Raw genomic sequence first — 15,404 nt, 5'->3', positions numbered from 1 at the left:
TATCTAACACTCCTCAGCAAAAGATTTACCAAATATGACAAGCGTAAGCAATAAAAAAAGAAAATGTGAAGTCTAGTCATTTTTCAGTCCAATGGTGCTAAAGAACTAACCTAAAGCATGTTGCTATAATGTCTGGAATGAACCAAGGCAGTCTGTTAAGCTAAACTCAATTTTAGAGCTTTATTACCTGCAATGACTGCATTTGTAGATGCTACTGCTGGGATAATTCTCTTTACAACTCCTAAAAAAATAAAAAAATAAGTTAAATAAAGCTACACAAAAATCTAAATATTCTATTAAAAGCAAAAGTATTAAACATTTACCTTGTGTAAGTCTGTAAGTGATTCCTACAATACTGAACTGCGCAGCTCTTTCAAGAGATTTCTCATAAATCCACTGTATGTGAGATGGCTCATCACCATCAACTTCAACTCCCTCTGTAAAAGAAAACAGCAATTACTTTGTCACTTCTGTAAACCACCAAAAAGTAATAGGCATTAACTTAATAGCCACAGATACCAGGTATCTGTAACTACTTAATGTAACAGTCGACAAGTCTGCTGCTACACAGTTAACAAATTGAAGTTTTCATATGCAAATAAACTTACATAATGATAACCTGAGAACAAATATAAAATTTTCTCCTTTCCTTAAGATCCTACCTCTTAACAACGGTACACTATTCAATATTTCAATTGCAGTTGCTTTACATTTTGATAACATTTTCTACTAGCTGCCTTTTTGGCAGCCAACAACATTAAACTTAAGGCCTTGCAAATTCTATGCAATTCAGATCTTACAGTTTGCAACCATTTGATACCACAACATTTCAGACAAGATGCTCTGCAGGGCATTTGTAAAAAAACAGTTAACTTGCTACCTTCCCAAAAAACATGCTCCCAATTACATATCTCATCCCCATCAAACTTCTAGCATCTGACATCTACTCAAGGAAAAATTCTATGAAGTTTGTTTGGGGTAACAGATATTTATGCAAACCCTTCCAAGCAAAAATCATTAACTTTCTGGACTTTATCCAATATTTGGGAGCCATACGGATGTCCTCCCATTGCTCCTTTGCAAACTGCCTTTCTGGGGTCTCTTCCCAATCTTTTCTAACCTCTTCTGTTCGATTCTTATAGTTGTCATGCAGCCTTTTAATATTCCCTACTAATTGTCCATGGTTTTAACAGCACTGTTCTACACCCTAAAAACTCAACCAGAGCTAGTCTTTCACTTAGCACTCCCCTATCCCCCTTCTCTTTGCCTATACTCTGATAGCAATCTCTGGTAGGGAAGGCAGTCTCTAACCTGCAGTCCAAAGTTCTACTTAGCCTTCTCCCACTCTTAATACTCCATCTCTAGTTATTTCCTCCCAATACCATTGGTCCCTTTGCCAATTTTCCCCAATTCTAGTCTCCTCATGCTTATTTTCTATACCCTTACTTGCAGTCATTCCTATTGGCAAAATCTCCTCTCTCATTCCCCATACTTTCTTAGTGCTTAGAATACTTCCTGGCACTTTATTAATATAATATTCTGTATGCTGGTTGTTCTCTTTAAGGAACTGCGTCTAAAATCTTACGTCTCTCATTCCCCAACCCCCCCCCCATTTCATCTTCCCTTTCCACTTTGATTCATAACCTTCTGCTTGTGTTATTTATATGCATCTTAACTGTGGTGCTCTTAAATATCCATCCAAATCAGGTAATCTTAAACCACCTTGATTTATGGGGAGCATCAACTTATCACACTTAATGTCTGAACTCTTCTTCCAAATAAATTCATTCAGCTCTATTAATTACTGTACACAGCTTCATCCATGGCTGATAAAAATAACCTGACCTGTATATAAAACAAAAGGGACTAAAACATTTTCACTACTTGTATCTCACCATCCATAATACAAACAATTGAGAAACTCAAGGCTGTTAATTACCTTTTGATTAGTCTCTACCCACACATCCTTAGCTACCAGAACATAATCCTTTTAACCCATATGCCTAAAATGTCAATGCACCATGTTCCCATAAAATCTGGGTACTGCTGAACCAATTCACATGTGGGTACCATGGTTTTCCCAATATGGCCTTCATTTTATTTTCATCGACTTTGTATCTCACAAAGACATGAAACTGCTTCAAAATATTTCACAACACCAAAAATGCCCTTTGCTGGATTTATCAATTACAAAATATATCTGCAAATTTTACTTATTTTACATTTGTTGACCGGGCTAGTCTATCTGGATACATATCCATTTTCAGTAGAGGCCCGGGGAGAAAATCTCCAAGACAGATACGATAAACAATATAAAAGGTTGCAACAGTCAAACAAACATCTGTTGGTAATATAAAGTACAGTACTCATCATAACCATAACTCAAACAGTAATAGATAAATATACATGAGATGTTACTATATACATATATACATATATTTTTAGTTGTCATGACAGTCTTTGGTTTCTTAAGGGTAAGTCAATAAAGGTGAGGAGAATGCATTAGTGTAAAGGAGGAAAGTTAGTCAGGGTTAGTACAGGGGCATAACCAGTGGGTATGGGGGGATAGTGTTAGCTTCTGTTTAAAAAGAGTTAATGAAGACAGAGAAATGAGTTCAGTGGGTAAAAGATTCCAGTGCTTTCCAACAGCATTAGAGAAGAGGGAGTCTCCTGCCAAGTTGTTGGTTTTGCAAGTATTGATAAGTATTTTGTTTAAGGAGCATAAATTCTTAAGATTGTTGTAAGGGGTAGTAATGCTAGCGAGTGTTGGTGGGTTGTTAAAGGGTTTTATGGGCTATAGTAAGCTGGTGAAAAAGAACTTGGTTTGGAAATTCAAGCCATCCAAGTTGCTTTAGAGTAAGACAGTGATGTGTTCTAAAAAGAGAGGCAGTAGCAAATCTGGCAATATTATTTTAAGAGATTGCCAGTTTACTTAGGTTGTTCTTAGTAAGGTTAGTATAGATAGGTGAAGCATAGAGTAGAGTGGAGATTAAGTGAGTTCTGGTTATACCGGTCCGGGCTACTGGAGTAAGAAAGGGTTTGATTCTATAAAAGGATCCTAATTTTTTGTTGTTTTAACTGTGCTGTTTATATGAATATCGAAGTTAAGGTTGCTATCTACTGTTATACCTAGAAGTTTGGTGGTAGATTCAGGAGATATGAGAGTGCCATTATTAGATGTGAGAGAGAAATTTATTAGGGTGGACTTGCGAGTTGGCATGAACAATAAAAGTTTAGTTTTTTGGGGGTTTAGGAGGAGGCAGCGGTTTAAAAACTATTGTTCTATAGTACTGAATGCATTTTGGGTAAGGGACTGTAGTTCAGTTGGAGAAGTGGCTGAACAGATTATTGTAGAGTCGTCTGCGTATTGAATGCAGGTGGTATGAGGAATTGAAGAGTGAAGGTCAATGATAAAGATGGAAAATAGGAGTGGGCCTAATATAGAGCCCTGAGGAACACCACGGGAAATGGGAAGGTGGTTAAAACGTTTATTGTCCATAGCACAGCCTGCTGTCTATTGTCCAAGTAAGATTTGAACCAATTTATCGCTAGGGGGTTCAGGTGAAAGGGATTTCAGTATATTTATGAGGAGATGGTGACTGACCATATCAAAAGCTTTAGATAAATCAATAAAGACTGCAGAGGAAAGAGTATTGTTCCGTTTTTTGTTAATGCAGTCTGTGAAGGATAGGAGGGCAGTGGTGGTACTATGGAAAGGTCTGAATCCATGTTGACAGTTGGCAAGTAAGTTATTTTGGAGTAGGTGGTTAAGTAGTTGCTTAGGGATGCATTTCTCCATTATTTTTGCTAGGGGAGATAGTAGAGCTATAGGACGGTAGTTGAGTTCCCACCTTTATGTAGTGGGATGATATGAGAAATTTTCCAGATAGATGGGATGGTACCTTCACTTATGGTACGGTTAACAAGAATGGAGATGGGACAGGCTAAGGCTTTAGCCAATGTTTGCAGGTATTCTGCTGGGAGATGGTCGGCTGAGGGTGTGGTAGGTTTTGGTTTTTGGGGAAGAGAGCAGAAAGGAAGTAGAAACTGGTTGTAACCGAAAAGGTGGAGGTGGGCTTGTCATAGTTGTAGGCAGTTTTGAGGTATCTGGAGAAAGTTGACTAGCAAGAGTTTGGATGGCTTGTGTGAATAAAGAATTAAAGGCATTAGCAGTATAAGTGGGATTCTCGGGGTTGGTGCGTTGTGGGTTAGGTGTGCTGGATTGTCCTGGGTGTAGTAGTTTGCTGATGCTATTCCAAAACTTTTGTGTTTTTTTTTTTTGGTAAGTTTGCTGTATGAGAGCCAGGGGGCAGGCTTAGTTTTATTTCTAACGGAGCAAATTGGGGCATGTTGGTTAAGGATGGCTAAGAATGTGGAATTAAGTATTCCACAGCTTCGTTTAGTGGGAGTGATTTAAGTGGAGACCAATTACAGTGTCTAAGTTCTGTTAGGAAGAGTTCAGGGTTAAAATACTTCTTGGTGCGTATTGTCCTGAAAGTGTTTGGAAAAGTTACGTTGGTTTTATGCCTGATAATATAAGTTAGTGAGTGGTCACTTAAGTCATCTGGGAGGGTACCTACTCTGTATGTTTGGTGAAGAGTATTAGTCAGAATCCAGTCTAAGGTACTTTCTTTGTTATTAGGTTTATTAATTCTAGTAGGGGAGTTAATATATTGTGAAAAGCCATATAGGTTAATGTGGGTAGTAGGGTGCACATTACTACAGGAGTTCCAGTCTGTATTAAAGTCTCCTAGGACTATAGTTTCTTGTGGGAGATTAATAGAGAGACAGTTAAGGATATTTTCAATAGTATTAACGTTATTTCCTGGGGAAGGTAGATACAGATTATGTATATGGATTTACATGAGTTAACCTGAAATGTAGAAATGAGGATTTCCGCATTATTGTCAGAAGGTGGTTTAAGGTTTGCAGTGCTGATTTGTAGCTCTGTTTTACAAAGGATTGCTACCCCTCCTCCATTTCTAGCTGTGTGGTCTAGTCTAAAAATATTGTAGCCAGGTGGGGTGACTTCATTGTCTTTGGTTGTAGGCTTTAGCCATGTTTCAGATAAACACAGGATGTCAAATTGGTGGACATCTAGGAGGGCGTGGAGGTGGCCGATTTTATTATTGATGCTGCGTATGTTAAGATGAGCTATATAGAGAGAGTTAGAAGGTTTAGTAGGGGCCAGGGTATTACTATTGCTAGAGTTACACTTGTCAGTAGGAAGTGTGGTGTTTGGGCCAGGGTTGGGATGGATGTCCCCATCTAGTAAGGAGTGGAGGTATATTTTACTTACATGGTACCAAGGCCTGTAGTAATAGTCAAGTAACTTTCTAATATTTAGAAAGGTATACTTAATGTGTGCTAGTCTATGATATTTGGCTTGTAGGTAGCAGGGATTGTTTAAGGTGGAGGTGGGGTTACATCAAGGATTAGCTCTGAGCCCTTTTTTATTTGCAATGGTGATGGACAGGTTGACAGACGAGATCAGACAGGAGTCCCCGTGGACTATGATGTTTGCAGATGACATTGTGATCTGTAGTGAGAGTAGGGAACAGGTGGAGACGACCCTGAAGAGATGGAGATATGCTCTAGAGAGAAGAGGAATGAAGGTCAGCAGGACTAAGACAGAATATATGTGTGTGAATGAGAGGGAGGATAGAGGAATGGTGAGGATGCAAGGAGTAGAGGTGGTGAAGGTGGATGAGTCTAAATACTTGGGGTCAATAATTCAGAGTAACGGTGAGTGTGGAAGAGAGGTGAAGAAGAGAGTACAGGCAGGATGGAGTGGGTGGAGAAGTGTCAGGAGTGATTTGTGAAAGACGAGTACCTGTAAGAGTGAAAGGGAAGGTCTACAAGAGGGTAGTGAGACCAGCTATCTTATACGGGTTGGAGACAGTGGCATTGACAAAAAGGCAGGAGTTTGAGCTGGATGTGGCAGAATTAAAGATGTTAAGATTTGCACTGGGTGTGACGAGGGTGGACAGGATTAGGAATAAGTATATTAGAGGGTCAGCCCAGGTTGGAAGGTTTGGAGACAAAGCCAGAGAGGCACGATTATGTTGGTTTGGACGTGCTGAGGAGGGATGCTGAGTATATTGGGAAAAAGATGCTAAGGATGAAGCTACCAGGTAACAGGAAAAGAGGAAGGCCTAAGATAAGGTTTATGGATGTGGTGAGAGAGGACATGCAGGTGGTTGGTGTGACAGAGCAAGATGCAGAGGACAGGAAGAAATGGAAACAGGTGATCTGCTGTGGCGACCCCCTAATGGGAATAGCCGAAAGAAGATGATGATGAGGTAGCAGGGATTGTATGTGGTGTTTATGAAGTTTTGGGAGGTAGGGAGTTGTCAGTGTTAAAGTGTGTTTGGAGGGGAAGGATATGGAGACGTATAATCTTTGTTCGTAGGAGGTTAGCAGATAGGCAATGGTAAAAGGAGGAAAGAGTGATAAGAGCAGTATTTGGAGTGGGGTGGTTAAAATAGCCATTTTATAAGACTGTACAGTGGATGAAGAATGGGAGGTAAAGAACTGTAAGCAGGTTAGGAGATAAATTAATTAGTGAGATGGAGGGAGGGATGGGAGGTAGGGTAATACTAGGTAATGTGCTGTGATTAATGAGGGATGGGAGTGGTAATTAGATGATCCGCTGGACTGGAGCAGATTTGATGGCGGTGTGGTTTTAGAGAAATAAATGTAGGACCACTGGGGGAGGGTGGGGGAGTGGAGTGAGCCCGCAGGGCGAACGGAGCGGGTAGAGACCAGTGAGTGAAACAGGCAAGGAGAACAATTAGTGGATTGCTGACTGATAAGGTAAGTTAGGTTGGGGTAGCTGAAGAATAAATGAGAAGTATAGTGGGAGCAAGACAAGAGGTGTAAGAGAGAACTTTAGTAACAGGGTGAATGAGTTATTCTTGGGTGTTGGGATAGACAAAAGGATAAGGACTGGATAAGGGTTCCACCTAGTGGCCAGGGACATAAATTACACAGTAGTATTGTCTGGAGAGGGCTAGTCTAGAGTTAGCTAGGACGCTCAGTTCAGCAATGGAAGGATATAAAAGGCAGACAGGGGCTGGATTCAACTACAGGGCATGGGGGGGTATGGCTGCTGGCTTACCTGGCTGAGAAGCCTTTAATTACAGACTATACAGTCCAAGGATACTACAAATAGGTTAAACAGCCAGTGTAAGAAAACACACACTTTCTTCTTTCTTTTCATGGAATAGCACAGGGAACCCTTATAGGATGCAGAAACAGTTGCAAAACTGAGAAGGGTCCTTGGTTGCAGGTGGGTTCTTAACTCTAATTGGAGCGTTGGCCAGTTGGATAGCTTGAGAATGGACAAAATAAATCAAGACAGAAAAGGTAGAAAGCCCAAGCGCCAGGAGCGCACAGCAGCCAGGGATTATCCTAGGATAACTTTTCTTTATTACCATACCAGGTATATCCTTGAAATTGAGAGTCCCTTACTTTCTTTGCCAATGGCTAGAAACATAATTCAAATAAAAAGGAATGAGGGCACTCCTTGCCTGGCTCCTCTGTTCAAACTCAGTTTGTCAGAGAGCAGTCCTCCCACATTAATTCTTGCCTCTGACCTTAAGTCATTAACCCCGAGTAGTCTCACAGTGCCTCTGTGGTTAAATAGTACAGTTGTGTACACTTACCATAAATGTAGTTGTTAGAGTGTATTCACTGTTGCAGTCATTACATTTGGGTAATCTGCTGGCAGGTTGCCCTCAGTCGGCCTGAATTCCAAAGTCTTGGGTCCTGCGTCAGTTGCCGTCTTCTCTTCCATGACGTCAGGGGTATAAAACATGCAGCCGACGCCATTTTCTTTAGTTTTTCTAAAACTAATATATTATATATATTATATATATATATATATATATATATATATATATATATATATATATATATACACACACACACACACACACACACACACACACACACACACATACATGCATCAATATAAACTTTACCTTCATCTACAAGCAAATACACCACATAGGTTGTAGAAGATAGAGAAGGAAAGATAAACTCCAGAATGACAGGAGGATGGCAGGAGGGTAACCTGGACTGAAACAGTGAATACACTTGAACATCTACATTTATGGTAAGTGTACACAACTGTACTATGTTCTTTGTGTTTCACTGTTGCAGTCATTACATTTGGGTAGAATCCCAAAGCTATGGTTGGGAGGCTGGAGCTAAACAGCATTAGGTGCAGCTATAAGGCCTTGCAGCACTGCAGTGACAAAGCCTGCCCTGGACTTAAGAGTATACAGGCAAATGATAATGCTTTGTAAAGGTGTGAACAGAACTCCAAGTAACAGCCTCTAGAAAGTCTTTGGTTGGTACTCCTCTGAGAAAGACTGCTGAAGTAGCTGCAGCTCTGGTGGAATGAGATCGAATGCCCTTGGGCATAAGTTTACCATGGTGTAAGTAGCAGAAACAGATGCAGTGGCTTATCCACTTTGAAACTGTCTGCTTTGTAATAGCCTTTTCTTCTGATCCTGCAGCATATGACACTAGTAATTGCTCAGTTTTTCTTAGAGCTTTAGTCCTGCTCAAGTAGAAACTTAGCTGCCTGTGTACGTCCAAGGAATGCAGAATTCTCTCCCCCTTGTTCTGCAGATTTGGATAAAAGGTTGGCAGATGAATTGTTTGGTTAAGAGCCACACTGGAAACCACCTTAGGCATAAAAGTAGGATTTGTCCTCAGACAGACCCTGTCTGGATAAAGTATGATAAAAGGCTCTACAGCCATGAGGGCCTGTAGCTCTGATACTCTTCTTGCTGAAGTAATTGCTAGTAGCAGAGCTGTTTTCCATGATAAGAACTTTATATCAGTGGTAGCAGCTGGCTCAAATGGATGTAGGGTGAGCTTTTCCAACACATAATTGGGGTCCCATGCAGGTAATGGTGATCATCTAGGAGGCCTTAAATTTTTGGCTCCTCTAAGATACTGCTTTAGTAAAGGATGAGAAAAAATTGGGGGTTCTGTATTGTAATGAGCCGAAATGGCAGAGGCATGGATATTCATTGATGAGAAAGATAGGCCTTTGTCAAGCATCTCAGTTAAGTATTGTAATATCTGAGGAATATTTGGTTCTGCTGTATCAGTTCCCTGTGCTTGATTCCAAGCACATAATCTTTTCCATTTGTCAGCATAAGATTTTCTAGTACTAGGCCCTTCTGGTTTCCAAAATGACATCCATCACAGCTTTACTGAGAGGTGTAGTTTGTATAACTACATGATCAGCCATGCTGCCAGGTTCAGTGTCTGTAGTTGATTGTGCAGGATCTGATTGTTTTGCTGGGACAGTAGTTGGTCTTTGAGGTAAAGTCCAAGCTGGGTATTGAGACAAGTTCCTTAGGATTTGGTACTAGTACTGGCAGGGCCAGTCCGGGGCAATTAGTATCATCTTTGGTTTCGCTTGTCTGACTTTTAGGAGGACCTTGGGGAGAAAGGCAGAGGAGGAAAGGCGTAAACTGATAGGTTTTTCCAACTGAAGGATAGGGTGTCCACTTTCCATGCTGGTCTGTGATAAGTCCTTGTGCAGAATCTTTTCAAGTGATAATTTTGAGGAGAGGCAAACAGATCTATGTCTGGGCTCCCCCATTTCTCTGTTATCATGCTGAAGACTTGTGGATTTAGTTTCCACTCGTGAGGATCCATAAAGTTTCTGCTTAAATCGTCTGCCAGTGTATTTTGTTTTCCTGGCAGGAAATGAGCTTGAAGATGTATTTGGTAGGTCAAAGCTGTGTCCCACAGTGCCATGGCTAATCTGCAAAGGGGGTATCAGTGTGTGTCCCCTTGCTTGTTTATATACCACTTGACTGTGGTGTTGTCCATCTTTATCAGTAGTTGTCCTGGATGAATTAAGTCCTTGACGGCTGTTAGGGCATTTTGAACAGCTAGCATCTCTTTCTGGTTGATATGTAGATGTATTTGTTTTGGGGTCCATATGCCCTGAATGCATCTTCCTGCCATGTGGGCCCCCCAGGCATAATCCGATGCATCTGTTGTTAAGGTTTGGCTGGCAGGGAGGAGAGTGAAGGCCCGTCCCATGTTTTGGTGATATGCCTTTGCCCACCACAGAAACTCCTGTTGTAGGCAGGGAATGAGAGGAATCATTGCTTCCAGACTGCGAGAATGTTGACTCCATAAACTTTTTAGGTACCACTGAAGTTTCCTCATATGCAGTCTTGCATATGGAATCAGTAGAATGCAGGATGCCATGAAGCATAGAGCCTGCAGAATTTGTCTTGCAGATAAGTGGGTTTTTGTTGCCATCAGTCTGAAGAAAGTAGTCAGTTGCCTTTGCTTGTCTGGCGTGAGGTAAGCCATTTGGGCAGTTGTATTCAAGCTTGCACCCAGGAATGTTATCTTTTAAGAGGGTACCAGTTGTGATTTATTTTTGTTTATTGTGTACCCTAGGCATGTTAGAAGCCTTTTCACAAATGCAAGGTGTCGAAGAAGAGTGTCCTTGTTCTCTGCCTGAATGAGACAGTCGTCCAAGTAAGGATAGATTTGTATACTTTGTCTGCAAAATGCAATTACTGGTGGCAGGCACTTTGTAAAGACCCTGGGCACAGTAGATAAGCCAAAGGGCAGTGCAGAGAATTGGTAATGCATTAAGCCAGCCTTGAATCTGAGGTATCTTCTGCACGACTGTCTTATTGGGACATGCAGGTATGCCTCTTTTAGGTCTAAAGTCACCAGCCAATCATTCTTGCCCAGCATGGGCAAATGCTGCTGCAAAGTCAGCATTTTGAATTTTGGAATGTCCAGGTATATGTTCAAAATCGATAAATCCAGTACTGGCCACCAGGCCTTGGCCTTTCTGGATACTAACAGTAGTTTTGAGTAAAAACCTTGTCCTTTTTCCTGTTCTGGTACTGTCTCTGAATGGCCCCCATATCCATGAGGGACGTAACCTCTGCCCATTTATTTTTTTGGCAGATCTGGCCAACCATTTGCCATTGGCAGAGTGTGGAAATGAAATCTGTATCTCTGTGATAAGATGTTTAGTACCCACTTGTCCTGAGTTATTAACTGCCAATTTTGAGGAAACAGTGCTAATTTTCCCCCTATGGGTGCTGCCAAAAGTTAAGTGCTTGGTGTAGGCAGAAGGAAGTCATTGGATTGCTTTCTGTAGGTTTGCGCTTTATCTCCTCCAGATATGGAGGTGGAAGCGCCCCATTGCTTTGACCTGTTTGAATATTGCACCTGGTATCTGGAGCCCTTAGGGCATCTGGATTTACCCCTTTGAGCTCTGTCTGACACAGGAAAGGACCAGTTTTTTGTAGCCCAGTGTCTACTGAATCTTGGTGGCTGCACTTGTAAGAAGTCTTTAACAGTTTGCATAGACTTAGCTTTATCTTCCATTTTCTTTAAAACCTCTTCAGCCTTAATGCTGTAACGGTGCATCTAGCAATTTAGCTTTAACATGATCAGGCAAATTCTGTTCCTTTAACCAGGCATGCCTCCTAATCACAGATCTAGTAACTGCAGCCCTGCAGGAGGCCTCTAAGAAATCAAAACCACATTGCAAAGTATGCTTTCCAACTTGTTCAGTTGCATGCACTAATTCCTGCAATTCTTTATTTTCTGCACATTCTGAAATCAACATCATTTTCTGTTTCAGCAATCCCATAACATGTTGTTGGTACTTAAGCATATGAAATTGCCAGTTTAAGGCCCTAATTGCCAAGGTTGCAGATGTATAAACCTTTTTTCCCCATCTGTCCAGTGCCCTTGAATCTCTGTCAGGGGGGGGGGGGGTAGGATTTTTTGCTGTTGAGGCCTTAACTCCCTTTGGACCCTGTGAAATAGTTTCAGGATCAGCAGCAGGGTTTCTAAATAAAAATTTATGTGAGTCAGGGACCCTGTAATATCTGTCAGGCTTACTAGGAGCCGGAGGTAAGGAGTCAAGCTTGACTCAGAAAACACATCATCCACAATGTCTAAAACAGGGGGAATGGCTAAAGGCCTGTGCTGAGGAAGAAGGAAATCCCTGAGCCTCTTTTTTGATTCTGAGAAGTCTTGACTCTCCCAGTGAAGATGCTCCCTCAAAGTATGCAAGGTTTCTTCAAATGAATAATCCTCAGGGGGAGATGCAGATGGCATAGACTCCTCAGCATCAGAATCCTCATAGGGAGGTATAGATAATTCCTGGTCAGAAGAGGAATCAGAAGAAAAAGAAACCTGATCTGAAGATTCATAATCAGTGTCTTGCCTAGGCCTCTTATCAGGAGGGGGATGGGTACCCCTGATCAAGGTAATAAGGTCTTCAGCCATTTTGATAATCTGTTTTTTAGGCATAGAGGCCTGTTCACGTGGCTCATACATCGGTTTCTGTAGTTTTAGAAGTTGCTTTTGTCTTTGGTTTTGCAGCTTTCCTCGGTTTGATATACAAATGTTGAGGTCTGAATACACCCTCAGAAGCCGGTACCTGCTCAGCGGCTCTGGACCCATCCGAGGGAGATATATCCATCGGTCCAATACCTTGAGTATCTTGCGGCATGCCAGACTCCACTTGGATGTCGGTAGAGGCCTGCGACTCAAAGGTAGCAGGTATCAGGGGCTGCGAAAGTGCCTCACTGAGTACCGGCGACTGGCTTAGGAGAAGCTTCGTCGTCGGTTTTGGATCTCGACTGCCTTTCTCTGTTCTTTTCTTTGCGTTTTTTATGTACTCCCGTAGTCGGATTACTATCAGACGACATTTCTGGGTAGTTAAATCTGTTTCCAAAATACTTTGATACAAAAATATACAGACACTTAGTGCGTTGGTTAAATCTAGCACAAAACCGACAGCCAGGCACGTTGTGTTCAGGGCCTAGGCAAGGAATACAGTACAAATGGAAATCCTTATGAGGTATTTGCCTCCCACAAGTAATACAATTATTACCTTTTTCTGACATTGGTAAACAGCAAGAAAAAAGTTTCCCCAACGAGGTACTTCGCTTTAGTGAAGACTTCGGTTCTGAAACTCAAACTCGAACATTTCAGTAGTCGGCCAACCGGCACTTGCGAAATGCTTCTGCTTCAGGCACCGCACGGCAAGAAAGACTGGGGAAAACGGCATCGGCTGCATGTTTTATACCCCTGACGACCTGACGTCATGGAAGAGAAGACAGCAACCGACGCAGGACCCAAGACTTTGGAATTCAGGCCAACTGAGGGCAACCTGCCAGCAGATTACCCAAATGTAATGACTGCAACAGTGAAACACGAAGAACATCCAAGCGCTCTCGGAGGAGACAGGAATTGCATGATGTTACACCAGAGTGCTTTCCACAAGCGCGAGTAATTTTACAGTCCTATTTGGGCTCCACTGTTAAAAATAAGTTGAAAAAGTAACTGAACTTTGTCGGTTAACTTCTCAAGTTATGCTTCAGCCTGGAGTTACGTGATGCTAATATTGGAGCTTGAGAAAAATTCCTGTCAAGTGCTGTACTCTGAAGATAGGTACTATGGAGGAAACTACGTCTGGATTCTAGGTGACAGAACTGTCGTAATCCCAGAAAGGGTGGCTATCATGCAAGTGTGAGACGTTAAAAGTGCAAACAGAAGAGATATGTCTAGACACTGAAATGTCTGGAGCTACAACAAAGGTAGAGAAACTGGTATTAATTTTCTAGCAGCTCACAGAGGATTAAATTCAGTAAATAATGACACGCATCTCTGTTTCAGACTTTATATCATTCAGAAAATGATACTAGGCTTTGTTCTGATTTATTGCACTAAGTGGTTGAGAGGTATGGTGGAAACTGCACACTAACAATAAGGTTGCTACATGGCCTTTTCATAATGGGATACTCAGTTTAAATGGAAAAAAAATATAATGCTCTTGGATCGCTACGGGGAGAAGTCTGTTATTAGTTTTATGTTAAGCATTGTTTTTGGAGGCTATAAAGATTTGGGAACTTCAGCTTCCTCGTTTTTCTATTCTGTTGGAGATTCTGGTCTTTCGGCGAGAAATGAAGTTGTAGAGGAAGGACTGCTGATGTAGTTCTTATTTCTAAGTTTACATGAAAATATAGAGCATCTGCTTTTACAATTAATACAAAATAAACTACTTTCATGATTTTTTAGTGTGTTCAGGACCAGTACCAGGATGTGATAAAGAATAGATTTTTTTTTTTTGTGTTTGTGTGTTGCCCCCCTCCCTAAATGTTTCATGCGTCAGTATACAGGCAAAGATGTTTGCCTGATGTGGATATTATGGGCTTGTTAAAAATCTTGAGGGCAGTCTGCATTTTATCTAGTAGCATTAATGTATTTAGAATATTAATACTGTTGCTTAATTTTACAACTACTTTATGTGACTTCTTTACAACTTCACTGTTCAGTTCTTCCTGAGCTTAAGTGTTCTTTCTACGTTTCAGTTTTTCTTCCACCTCCTAAGACATGCTGGATGATTGTCCTACAGTAACACTGATCTTGCATGTATTTGTGTTTATTGTGACATTTATAGCATTGAAAAGAACCTCATTTAACATTTTATGTATGCAGTCTGTGGACATGCCCTTGTGGCACAGTGTAACTGCTTGTATTAAGTATTTTTGCATGCAAAAAATATTGTTTACCCCTGTATTAATATTTTGCATTTTACTGCATTAAAACTGTTTTCCTAAAAATGTTTTTGGTCCAGTAATGGAACCTCCCCCAGCTGGACAGTCTCTATTACAGATAAATCTAGTTAAATAAAAACTTGTTATGAAATGGCAAAGCAAAATAGCATATGAAAAATCTGAATTAAGTTCAGTGTTGTTGGTGAGCAAGTAGGGCCAGCACTTTTTTTTTTCCTTACGTGACGGTGGTATTAATGCTTTTGTTATATGTAATTCAGTCCACTGCTGGTTCCATTGTGTAGTGCATTACTAGCGGCTAGTAGTACTTGCAGTTTAACCATGATGATCTCTCAAAATAGGTTAATTTTTGTAGTTGAAGGGTCACAGAATAAAGTGATGAGCCACCCCTCATGCACCAGTAATCATTGTGAGAACCATTCTGTAATGTTTCTGTTTTTTTTTTTTTTTTTTTTTTTTATGGGGAGTTAAAGGTAGAATTCTTGTAGATGCTTGACAACTTGGAAAAGTGTATAGATGCACAAAGAACTTCACTGTGATATCTTGCTGTCTTACTAAGCTCTCAGATCTATTTAGTCATTTCTTGTCTTGTTTTACCTGCATTTTTTGTGTAACAGATTTTTTTCCTCATATTTTTGGACTGTTTCTCAAAACATGTGCTATTTTTCTCATATTGCTGAAGACTTTATTCACTAAATAATGGCACACACTTGAGTTTCAGACTTTATATCACTCAGAAAATTCATGTTAACACAAAACCTATTATACTAGCAACTTTCTACATTTATAATAGCAATATTT

At 40.8% G+C, this 15,404-nt stretch overlaps 1 protein-coding gene across 1 annotated transcript in view; it reads right to left on the bottom strand.

Annotated features, from left to right (window-relative positions):
- Positions 1–15,404, bottom strand: part of UBA3 (ubiquitin like modifier activating enzyme 3) — a gene marked incomplete in the record, with an annotated part of 1,621,434 nt that overhangs the window by 375,883 nt on the left and 1,230,147 nt on the right. Inside the window, 2 exon segments of the mRNA XM_044077904.1 lie at positions 188–241; positions 324–437. Coding sequence (XP_043933839.1) covers positions 188–241; positions 324–437 — 168 coding nt within the window.

The sequence above is a fragment of the Protopterus annectens genome, chromosome 7.part0 (genome assembly GCF_019279795.1).
Source record: "Protopterus annectens isolate FY-2018-M chromosome 7.part0, PAN1.0, whole genome shotgun sequence".
Taxonomy (NCBI): Eukaryota; Metazoa; Chordata; order Ceratodontiformes; family Protopteridae; genus Protopterus; species Protopterus annectens.
Note: the sequence above shows the minus strand (reverse complement) of the source record. Positions and strands in the feature narration are given on the sequence as shown.